At 32.2% G+C, this 12180-nt stretch overlaps 2 protein-coding genes across 2 annotated transcripts; one reads left to right on the forward strand and one right to left on the reverse strand.

Moving 5' to 3' along the window:
* Positions 1 to 9221: 9221 nt before the first annotated feature.
* MONOS_17720 (putative B9 domain-containing protein 2) lies at positions 9222 to 10276 on the reverse strand. Its single transcript, XM_067870668.1, has 4 exons — positions 10096 to 10276; positions 9913 to 10033; positions 9759 to 9857; positions 9222 to 9708 (listed from the first exon to the last, which is right to left on the reverse strand). The coding sequence occupies exons 1-4, from the start codon at positions 10243 to 10245 to the stop codon at positions 9518 to 9520; spliced, it is 561 nt and encodes a 186-aa protein (XP_067725601.1). The 5' UTR covers positions 10246 to 10276; the 3' UTR covers positions 9222 to 9517.
* Positions 10277 to 10325: 49 nt separating this feature from the next.
* Positions 10326 to 12176, forward strand: MONOS_168591 (putative phosphomevalonate kinase; the record flags this gene model as incomplete). Its single annotated transcript, XM_067869727.1, has 4 exons — positions 10326 to 10342; positions 10405 to 10475; positions 10530 to 11828; positions 11950 to 12176. 4 exons carry the CDS (start codon positions 10326 to 10328, stop codon positions 12174 to 12176), a joined length of 1614 nt encoding a protein of 537 aa, XP_067725602.1.
* Positions 12177 to 12180: the final 4 nt, after the last annotated feature.

The following is a 12180-nucleotide window of genomic DNA, read 5'->3' on the forward strand; positions in this document are numbered from 1 at the left end:
ACATGGGAAACACTTGTTATCTCGCTGCAATGCTACAAGTGTTCCGTTCTATTTATTTGCACTCAGAACGATTTTGTACTCGAAAAGGAAGGATTTCACACTATTTGCATCGTTTACTGGACATTGTCCAACCTTTGGATTTATCAGTTAACATAAACAATGATAATGTCCCACAATCTTGGTCCTTGCCTTTTGTGAGATGTTGGGAAAAAAGGCATGGACTGAGAAAGGGTGAACAACAAGAATGTTATGAAACATTTTTTAATATGTACCAGGATCTCATATCAATAACACCAGCATTAGCAAACCAAATGAGAACGAACCAATCATTTCCAAGAAAATGTTGTGAATGTGGATCATATGAGGATGGAATTTGTGAATCAACTCCATTAATTCGACTTCACGGTTCAGATGTCATTTCGGAATTTAATGAATCATTCTCATCAGGTCAAACAAATACAAACAACAGAGAGGCCTTTTGTCTCAGATGTCAGAAAAATACAGATCAATATTCAATAATGAATATCCTTCAATTCCCTCATATTTTAACAATCACTCTTGAATCTGATAAATTTGATCAAAAGAAAATATACAACATTCCATTGCAAATTTCATTTTTTAAGAATGAAGAAACAATTAAGGCTTTTCCTTTTTATTCAGAAAATATGTACAATTATCGATTGATAGCAGTCCTGTTTTATCGAGGATCGAAAGATTGCGGACATTTTTATGCAATGTGTAGAAGCAGATGCCCGTCCCCAAAATGTACATCATACAAAGATTGTTGGTATATTTGTAACGACGGAGAAATATCCTTCATTAATAATGAAATTACAACAGAAACAAACTCTCACATTAACAAAGGTTCAATTCCGTTTATGATTGTTTACTCTCAGGAGAATCGTGGATGCATTCCTGTTTCCGATATTGCTTCACCAAATTTGTTTCAATTGGGACTATCACATCAAGGAAGTTCTTTTTCGAATAATATTTCATCAATGAATCAGAGGAAAACAAATGTTCGTTCGGTTTGCATTAATTGTGATGGTTTATTACAAGATCCTTCTTATTCACTTCATCCTAATACGACAAATCCACATCATTCCACTTCACCTTCAATAATATATGATGATGAAATTACTAAGGTTCATTCTTCATCAGAAAATCACCACAAAAAATCGACCTTATTTGATTTATCAAATCGACCTTCCGGATGTTCCATCACATCTGAAATAGACACTTCATTTCTTCATTTTTCAAACGAATTTTCTTCTGAATGCAATTATCAAACGAACTCAAAAGACTGTGAAACTAATAATACTACAATTAATAATCATCTCACTCATAATTCAACCGCATCAACAAAACCAAATGGAAAACAATCTCTCCTTCCAGAAATGATTTCATCCAGCCATTTGAGTGAAACAAAAAACAGATCAACAAATCCTAATCAATACTTTTCAACACTTCACAATTATCAACATCAAGATTCACAAAATGCAAACGTCAATAATCCATTCTTTCATGGTTCTCCAAACAATTCTTATTCACATATCAAAAAACAAAAAGTTCGTATCATCAATTCAACAAAAGCGCAGCTATTCAGAAAGTTAATGGAAACCACGAATATTAAAATGTCAAAAAGTTCTTTCTACAAAAAGACGAAACACCTTAAAAGGGCTTCCAGGCGAACTGACTTGTGCAACTTATGTGAAATGTTCAATCATCTGAAGAAAAAAGAAGAATATCTAAAAACAAAATCACAAACATTGAATGATCAAGAGCAACAAACAATAAGACTTATTGAAAAACATCGTTTTCTGGCGTCAAATCAACGTCAACACTTCCATAAAATCAAAAAGAACATTTCATTTTCGGAAGCGTTGGTTTTGTTCGATTTCAAAGAGAATTGGACGCTTCCTATTTGCAAAAATCAAATAAGCCGAGATTATTACGAAAAAGAGGAAATCACACATTTTTGTGTAATTGTTTACATTGTTAACAAGAAAGGAGACAAAGAAAAGCACATTTTTAACTTCTTCTCAAACGCTCTTTCTCACGACTACCGTTTCACCATTGAATGTCTGAAGCAAGTTTTGGAAAATGAAATCGTTAAAGACAAGCAAACTCTTCATTTTGCATGTGATACAGGGCCACACTTTCGGAATTCCCAGCTTATGCATTTTCTCCTTTCTGACAACTCTTCTCCCGTCAAAGGCAAACGAACAACTCTTTCCTTTTTTTGTGAAAAACATGGAAAAAGTGAATGTGACGGAGAATTCGGGAATCTGACAAACTGTGTGAAAAATAACTTGCCCAATGGACCTTCACTTAATAATATTGATGAACTTATTAAATTTCTGAAAGACCATACAGATGACTCATATGATTCCCTCCATAACAACTCGGATAATTATCAAAAGACAACGCGATATTTTGTCAAGTGTGATGCAATTATATAAATTTTGTTTTTATTTTCTTCATTTCTTTATTAACTCAGACACTCTTCTGGAAATAAAATACGATGGAGGAAAATTGAAGCGAAGTCCATAAAGACGTATTTATACTATGAGAAACGAGGTCATCAAATTTTCAGATCTGTGTGTTCACCACAAGATTCCCGAGGAAAAGAGTTAATGAACTTCCTTGAAAAAAGCATAAGAGATGAAAGGATGATAAAATCCTCTAAAAAATATTCTCGCAAAACAGAAATGTTTGAAATAGGGAATGCTACAAGAAAATTATTAAATGATAGGGAAAAATTGGATACAATTTGTTTTTAAAGTTCTGGTCTTTTTGATGAGTAATTTTGTTTTTGTTGAATTTTATATTGAAACGAATGACGTTTTTTGATTCGTCTGCTGCTCAAGCCATTTAGTATTTGCTTCCAACAAATGCTTTCTGGTACCTCAATTTTCGCTCTTGAGCGAAATAAATGAGGCTAGGCTGATTCCGTCCTGGGACTGTGCTGTGACCGGTCCAGCACAGTCCCTTGAAGGCTTTGGGTCCAGAATCAGCCTCCCAGGGTAGACAATCATTTAATAAATTCGTTTCAATATTGAAATTCTTTTTTTCATTTGTTTTATTATTTTCTGTTTTTCAAATGTCGGCATTTGATGTTTTATTTTTATGTATCACATTGCTTTCTATTAAAATTATTTATTTTTCAATTAACTTTTGTTCAGTGAAAAGATCAAGAAATGTATTATGTTAATATTGAATCATAATTCACAAGTTTTCCACACATTTTCAGAGCAGATTGGATTTGTAATTTAAAGTGCGTAGAAAAAAAACCAGAACTCTCGTTGATTTAGCTTTGAATTAACGATAATATTTGTATAAACTGAAACTGAGAAGCAAATCATAGAATGATTTATCTATTGACATTGATCAAAAGCTAATTCATAAAGTTTGTTTTCATTGCAACAATGAAATATTCTGTTTAAAAAATCAATTGTGAATGATTTATAAATGCAACTGTTGCTTTTCAACAATTTGCTGTAACGCTTTCTTTTTAGAAAATCGAAATGCCTGTGAAGCGTTTTTGAAGCGCGAAAAAACTCTGACAAAGATTCATAAATATTGCCTAAATGATGAATTACACTTCAATATAGACCAAAATATTTTTTGGAATTCACTTTTAAATGCAAAGAAGATTTTGAATGCTAAGATGAATTTTTTGTTTATAAGGAAAGAAGTGAAAATGAACGAAGAAAGGAACGGAGAAAAAAGAATCCAAAAAAAGAACAGAATTCAGAGAGCGAAGGAAAGTCCAAAGATGAGCATCCAATTGAAAACAAGGCTTTTGAATATTATGTTCAAATCACAGAAAAATCAACGAAAATCTAATAACGAAGTTTGTTATTGACATCATATAGCTTCGATTTATCATGAAGCTGATTAAGCTTTATTCATCCTTCTTTCGTTTTTTTGTTTGAGAGCATTTACACAAATATTCATAAAAAGATTTTTCTTTCTTTTTCTTTCTTTGCATATATGTGATCTGAATTGCTTTTTTTGATGATAAGAATAAATGTTATTTGTATATTATTAATTTCAAGGAAAGTCACTTTATTCCCGTTTTGTGAGTGATAGTGTTCAACTTCTTTGGAAAGTTCACTTATGACAACTTCAATAATGAAATTTAACGTCTTCTTCTTCTTCTTCTTCTTCGTTGTCTTCTTCATCTTCCTCCTTTTCTTCTCCTTCTCCTTCTCTTTCTTCCTCTTCCTCTTCCTCTTCTCCTCCTCCTCTTCTCCTCCTCCTCTTCTCCTCCTCCTCTTCTCCTCCTCCTCTTCTCCTCCTCCTCTTCTCCTCCTCCTATATTTTCCTCCTCCTCTTCATTCCAAAGAAGAAAACAATCTAATGTTACAGCATCAGCGATACGATAACGGTGCAGGCGTCAATCCTTTTTCGTCAAGATTTTCAAATTTTCTCTGTCAGATTGTTAGGAAAGACATTCACAGAGATCGACAACGTGAGATGAGTGCAATACGATTTGAGAAATTGCTCAGGAGAAATAATGGATGATAAAGAAAGAGAAAAAAAAAAGAAGAAGTCCTCAGAAATCGAGCTACAACACCACGAGGCAGTGAATGAGATGAGGGCACTGCGGTCGGTGCAAAGCGAACGGAAAAAAAGGCAGAAGGAGAGAAGACGACAAGACAATCGAAGTGGCTTCGTGGAAGCAAACATAACAAGAAGTGGAAAAAAAGAATCTTGTTGACTAACTGTGGCTGTAGGAGGATGATGGAGAGGAGAAGCTGAAGACCGAAAAGCAGCAGATGCATGAGAAGAAGGAGATTGATACGAACCTGAAGCATTATATGTATAAACCTATGTTAAGGCACAATATTTTTGCACTTTCCAAAATGAAACTTACGTTACATTTGACTCACTTGTTGTCAATGCTATCGCTAACGATGATATTCTAAGAGGAATAGCGTTTTGAGGAGCAAATGAAAAAGCTGGTATGGAACAACGAAGAAAAGAGGAGAATGATGATTGAGGAGCACAAACGAGAGATTATGCAGAGAGAGAATAAGGAGAAAGCAAAGAACGCAGAAAAGTCAAATACTTCAAAAATTATTGTCACAGTTCATCCTTTTGCAGATGTGTCTCAGAAGTCGCAAACGGTAAAAGCAGCCCACAAGACATATAAGTGAACACCGTTTCTCATCCAACCTCGCTTCCATCCACTTTTTCAATTTTCAATATCATTAATGAGCAGCCAAGGCAACATCTTTCCTTAAAGGTGAAAAAACCAGTTTGGTCAACAAAATTCAACTTGTCAACTTTCAAGAGATAATCTCCCACGTGGACGAGCTTGTGTCCGTTATGAAGCAGTACCTGATACTATTCTATAAAATTTGTGGAACAGGAGAGGGCAAAGTGGACTGGAGAGTTATAAAAAGTGACAAGGAAGTTGAAGAGGTTCAGGAAAGAGCAGACAGAAAAGAAAAAGGAAAAACTTCATCCGGAGCTGAGGAAGCTGAATGAAGGAGAAAAGACAGGCGATAAGATGACTGCGAAGTTGAATTAGAAATCGGAGTTAAGGAGACGCATAGAAGAGAAAAAGAGAATTTTGAAGAAGGAGAACGAGTAGAGCAAAGGGTTTGTTCAGAACGATAAGCTGCCACAGTTTGTGAGCTCCCCGAACAGTAAAACTTCTCAGGCATATCCAATATCTTCTTCTTCTCCTTTTTCTTCTGCTGATGCTTCAAATTTGAGGTCATCAAAAACAAACATCTTCAAAAGTTTTCTGTTAATTTGATTGACTTTACAGTTTTTACGTATTTCTCATTATGACTGGATTTCAAAGGAGATGTGGCAAAGACAGACGAACAGAAATGTGAAATATGCGTGATTGGTTATATTAGCATTTTTTTGGAGTTGTCAAGTATAATTTTCGAAACTTTTTTTATTTTATATATATGTACTAAAGGATCAGAATATATTTGTTTTTCTTATTAGTAATTTTGTGCTTTCATGAAACAACTTAAATATTTGTTGTTTTCACTTTTCTTCTTCTTCTTCTTCTTTCTCATCCATGAACTTTTTTGACTCATTTCAGAATATGCAATTTCACTATCTCATCTCCTGCGTGACATCTCAGCTATTCAAGCCGCTCTCAACACGCAAATTCGCTTCCTCTGCCCTTCCAACGAAGATACAATTTCACTTCCTTCTTTTCTCCAAAAATAGAAAACAATAAAATTTTCAACAAACACTTCTTGGCCTTCTGCCACCAAAACTATTCATTTTCCAGGTGCAGATGAGCACACCACATGCACCACTTCCTTCTGTGATGATTCATGGAAACCATTGAAGAAGGGATGAAAGAGAGGCAGGGAGAGAAAGCGAGGAAGAAGAAAGGAGGCTTGAACAACCGGTTTGGCAGGATCTGCACTCAATATCATCGTTATTGATGCTTCTGGAGGTGTATCAAGGAAACCATGTGGAGCGGCTTGAAAAGAGAGAGAGAAAGCGAAAACAGAAAAATTAAAGAAAGAGAAGAGGAAGAGAGAAGAGCAAAAAGATAAGGAATTTTAGGAAATAGCCCAGATGATGGAAAAGAAAAAGATTAGCAAGGAAAGCCAGAAGAGAAACATGAGAAAGAAGCGAAAGACAGAAAAGAAGAGAAGGCCAAGGAAGGCACTGAAGAAAAGAAGGAGAAGAAAAAAAAGAGAGAGTGAGAGATAAAAGAAAAGAAAAAGAAATGTGATCATAAGGAGAACTTTATTTTTACTGTTAATGGAGTAAAATTATCTCAAAATGTCTCGCTTTGAAAAGAACTGTTTGCAATTAATTTATTAGATAAATTGAGAGTCAAATTCAACATTGTTACAATTTTTCTTTTGGACTTAGAAACACAGACAGATTATATTTTTTAAAAAAACATGATTAACATTTTTAAACTGCGAATCAATAATTACTGTGAAGAATAAAATGCCAGTTTTAAAGAAAAGAAAAAATGAAAACGAGAAATATATGGAATTCAATGAAACTTTTATAACAATAACATTCGGTTAAATGAGAGGATTATAAGATTTTAAACAACTGACACTCAAATTATTGCAAAGTTTGATACAATAATGGATAGTGTTGCTGCATATTTGAAACAAACAATAAAGTGATTTTGTTTTTCATTTTTGTTCACGATAATACAAAACAGTAACATTTGACAAAAATTTTCCAAATTGAAATGATTGCATTCTATTGGATAGCGCAACATCATCATAATAGATCATAAACATTCATGTAATATGTACGATCCGTAAAAGTTGTTTTTCATCAAAAAAGACAAATATCAAACAAGTTACGTTTTTTATAATGGTCATCAAATTATAATCATATAAAAACTATTTGTTTTTATAATTGTTGACTTGAAAGTTGATGATTGATATTATTCTTGATGCCTGAAAGCATTTTTGATGTTTGAAAACTGTTTTTTCATAATCTTAAACTTACCCCGAAAAAAAGTATGATCCCAAAAATAATTACCCATTTTGTCAAGAAACAATATAAATTAATATTGAAAAGAAAATGAAAAATAAAACACTTTAATAAAAAGTGAAATTATCTACTGACATTTCTGTTTTGTCACTGACAACCACAAGCACAATTTTTCTTTAGTGTAACACATGCTTAGTGGACAGAAGTATTATCTCAACAACTGTGATAAAAAATTTCAGATATTTTTTCAGTTAAACTTTCAATAAATTCAAATAAAAACTAATTGTTTCAAACGCACATCCAATACACTAATATATTATAAAAATTGTCATTTCTTTACTCTATGGAGCAGATTGTTTCTTTTTCGTAAGCAACTTAAATTTGCATAAGAAAAGGGTATAAATGGGTTAATTGTCGAAATGCAACTTTCAACGATTATTAAGATAATACTGTTGTTCACAGTTGTTGAAATTGAACCCCTAACACTAACCATACACTCTTTCAATGCACATCTGCTTTTCTTTCATATCAAATTTGGACATTTGTAATAATAATGATGCATTTCACATTTGGATGAATATTCTTTGGCGAGTGAAGAAAAATCAATGAACATTCATCATCCGAATAAAGCTGTGATTTCATGAAATACAGATTGTGTAAAAAAATACAGGACAAGATAAATTTCACAATTACATCAAGAGGAATAATTCTGTCAATTCTCCTCAAAATACATCTCATTAATACAAACTCATTTGATATACAAAACTTTCAAAAATGCTTCATTTATGCTCAGAGAAAATTATTTTTCAAAATCTCGCAGAAACTCAAAATCCAATTTCTCCGATTTTTTAAAAATAGTTTTTCTGAGCACAAATGAGGCTATTTTGAAAGTCTCGTGTATCAAATGAGTTTGTATTGATGATATATATTTTGAGGAAAATTGTCAGAATTTTTCCTCTTGCGGTTATTGTGAAATCGACCTTATGCGGAATTATTTGCACAATCTGTGACGTCCATTTGGGGCAAAATATTTCACTTCATGCATTTTCATTGAAAAATTATGCACTTTTCATTGACTTTCAGAGAACAAAAAATACAATAAAAATTGGTTCATTTTTTGGCATTCGTGAAATGTCATAATTCTTTATGTTATGATTTCAACGATGCCTGTTTTCTGATATGAAAATCAAATTTATTTTGAAATCTGAGAAAGAAAAACAAAGTTATGAGTGAAGCAATTTTTCAAAACCTTGTACAAAAAAAGCTTGAATGTTCATATTTTCCCACATTTGTCAAAAATTATTTGAAATATTTATTTCGTATAAAAACAAATGTGTAAAAAAAACTGTAAATTTCAATTTGTATTTTGTTTTCTATTACAAAAGAATTTTTGAATTGTTGCAAGCACATCATTAAGTATTAATTTCCATTTCTGTGAATTTTCATCTGTGTGAACAGAAATTTAATCAAAGCACACAGCTTTTATTTCCATTTGACAATCTTTTTAAAGAACTATATTAAAACAATTGATATTTAACTCAAATGATTCTATTTTTTTTAATTATTTCCTTAGCGAGTGAAGAAAGTTTATTATGAAAATATCAATTGCATTATCTTTTTTTAAAGTTAGTATTAATAAAAAGATTTTGTATATTAATATATGCTTATTAATTTGAAGAAGCATTAGCATTTAATATTCAAAAAAGTTAAATGAAAAAAAAATGATTTTGTTCCCCAATTTATAAGTATTAAATGAATCTCATTTCACTTACTTCATCATGTTATATTATATATGAAAAAAAGGAAAAACAAAAGTTTTTTCAATTCAATATTCAAGAACTTAAACAAACATCACAGATGATTGATGTTAATATATGATACAATACTAACAGTTGTTTTCTTTAATAGAATCCAACAAATTGTCTTCAAATAACAAGATTTTGAAAATTTGTGAAACAAATAGTTTGACCTGTAACAAAAATATCTAAAGATAAATTATTTTGCACTATATCTTTGAAATCAAATTAATTATTTGTTTTTTCACCCTTTGCAAACTCTTAACTCAATCTCCTCCAATAGCTCCATCTGATTTTTCTGTTTTTGTAACAATTCCTTGCTTATCGAATTCTCGTTGTATAATCCCCAATGTAACATGTACCACTCCACTAGATTCAGTACGTAACATTTTCCTATCATCTCCAGATGCAATTAAACTTTCATTTTTCAATCTTGGTGTAAGTCCAAGAAATTCCTCTACAATTAAAATATTAGAAATTTGTTGAACTTAACAATCATAAGCAAACTTGCAAATTCTTCTGTTTTTGTTCCAGTTGGCTTCCAAGTTAATATCTTCAAGTTGTGAGTTCCTGGAGCAAGTGGAACTTGGACGAATCCATATCCCTCTGAAAGTACGAAAAAAAAATAAATAATTAACAAAGGAATGTAAAAACAAAATACCTAAATCATAACAACCATATTGATCAATTTTAAACACTTGAACAGCTAAGCGAGGCCATCCAATAACATTGGTCGTTGTAAAGAACAAATCAACAGGATGAGACCAAACGCACATGTCACTCTATCATTAAAAATAACATACATCAAATAAGCCAAAGTCTTCAACAATAAAGTTGTACATACAGAAGCATAATCAGTTTGCGTTTGACCTGTTTGCTCTCCTTTGTGCAATTTCCAATGCTCTCCATAAGTGAAAGTAAATTTACAGCAAAGATTTTTAGACGAAAATCCCGAAGCTCCAACTATTTCACCAATCACATAAAGCTCAGCCATGATATTTAAATTTCCTCTTGATCATGTGCCATATAATTATTTTAAAAAAATCTTAAGAAATTTTAAGTTTTGTTTATCTTATGATAGAACCAAATTCGTACGATGCCCAGCTATTTTTTTTTCAAGAATTAATATTTGATCCATTCTACTTTTCAATAGGATTATTGTGAAAGTTCCTGGAAAGATATTGATGAGCGGAGGATATTTAATTTTGAATGGAGATTCGCAAGGTTGTTGATTTTTTTCTTGAAGTAGTCTATGAGGAAAAACAATTACATATGCAGGGATTGTTGTTGCAACTCAAAATGCTCATTTTTACTGCGAACTGAAAGATGATGAAATAATTGCTGAATTACAAAAAACAGAAGAAGAAATCCATATTGGGAAGCTAACTTTATCATCCCCTATGCTCATAAAGGAAAGTGAACATTACAACATCTGGAGATGTGAAACAACCAAAAATCTTCATTTCGAAAGATTGAATATTGAGATTAACCCTCTAATGGATTATTTTAGAAATACTTCGTTCGCATTGTTAAGATACTTGTTTGAAGGAAGCGGAACTTTATGCAATTTTATTCCATTTTCAATACATTTAACCGTATGGGCCGATGACTCATTTTATGCCAGTCCTTGCTTGATTTTATCGAACGAAGAATCTTGGAGTTGTTCAATTCGAAAGCATGTGTTACCACAAGATTATGGAATTAATGCGAAATGTGAGATAAATACATCGAATGAAATTTCTTGCAGTTCCAATATCGGAAAGACAGGACTTGGAAGCAGCGCTTGCTTGGTAACTTCTGTGTGCGGTGCTCTTCTGCACTATTTCCTGGGGAAAAAGATGAAAAAGGATTCTATAAGCGAGCTCAAAACGGATTTATGCTGCCCTTCTGTTTTTAAAACGCAATTGTTTTGCGCTTCACATTTGATACATTCTTTGCTTCAAGGAAAATTTGGAAGTGGTTTTGATGTTATGTGTTGTTGTTATGGTTCTCATTTGTTTCAACAGCCAAATGCTTTACAATGCAAACCAGAGTTAATGGGAAGAGAAGAATTTTCAGGAGATTTTTTGAGAGCTAGGGTTGAAGATATGATGAAAATTTGGAATTTGCCGCCTTCAAAACTTCCCTTTAATGCATCTGTGCCTCTTTTTGTTAGCCTTTGTGAAGTTGGAAGTGGATCGTCAACAGTTTCTCTATCTTCACATCTTAAAAAATGGAAGACAGAACATTTAGAGGAATATGATCAGCTATTTAAAAAATTAAGTGAAATCAACAAAGAATTGATTGAACACTTAAGGGATTTCAAAGTTGAGGAAAGCAAAAGTGAAGATGACGAAAGTAATACATCTAAATGTGATGATATAAGCAGTCAAATGTCTTCTTCATTTTCTTTCCATTCTCATTCTGCACAAGAGAATTTCTTAATCGTTCTTTCAAGTTTATTTGAAAAATATAGAAAACAACTTCTTACCATCAGTACAAAAAGTGGGGTTCCTATTTGTCCGTTGTTAATTGATGAGGTTGCAGATGTCCTAAAATTAGACGAAGATGGTGTAGTTGCCGTTGGAGTTCCAGGAGGTGTGACTTTTGAATATTCAGAATTGTATTTATTTTTTGAGATTATTATTATTATAATTTAACTTTATGAATATTCTATATGATTATTATGCATCAAAAAAATTCGATTCCTCAACTGCAGCTGGAGGGGAAGATGCATTCTTCATCTTGCTTTCGCGAATAAATTCACTGGAAAGTGTAGCAAAGAAAATAAATTCTATCTGCAGTAAATACAAACGAAACATTGTTCTGCATCAACCATTTCAGATAAATACTGCACAAGAATTTTCAAATCAAATTGTTACAGATGGATTTTCAGTCCAAATTTTAAAAGGCAAACTTTTATCAATTCAAAAGCATGGAATATGAAACG

Source organism: Monocercomonoides exilis (genome assembly GCF_001643675.1).
Source record: "Monocercomonoides exilis strain PA203 chromosome Unknown scaffold28-1221067, whole genome shotgun sequence".
In the NCBI taxonomy this organism is placed as follows: Eukaryota; Preaxostyla; order Oxymonadida; family Polymastigidae; genus Monocercomonoides; species Monocercomonoides exilis.

Coding starts and splice junctions, on each gene's coding strand:
- MONOS_17720 (XM_067870668.1), bottom strand. CDS start 10,245: ATGGCTGAGCTTTATGTGATTGGTGAAATAGTTGGAGCTTCGGGATTT. Junction 9,858..9,912: donor ATATGGTTGTTATGATTTAG/GTATTTTGTTTT, acceptor TCGTACTTTCAG/AGGGATATGGATTCGTCCAA. Junction 9,709..9,758: donor AAAAACAGAAGAATTTGCAA/GTTTGCTTATGA, acceptor TTTTAATTGTAG/AGGAATTTCTTGGACTTACA.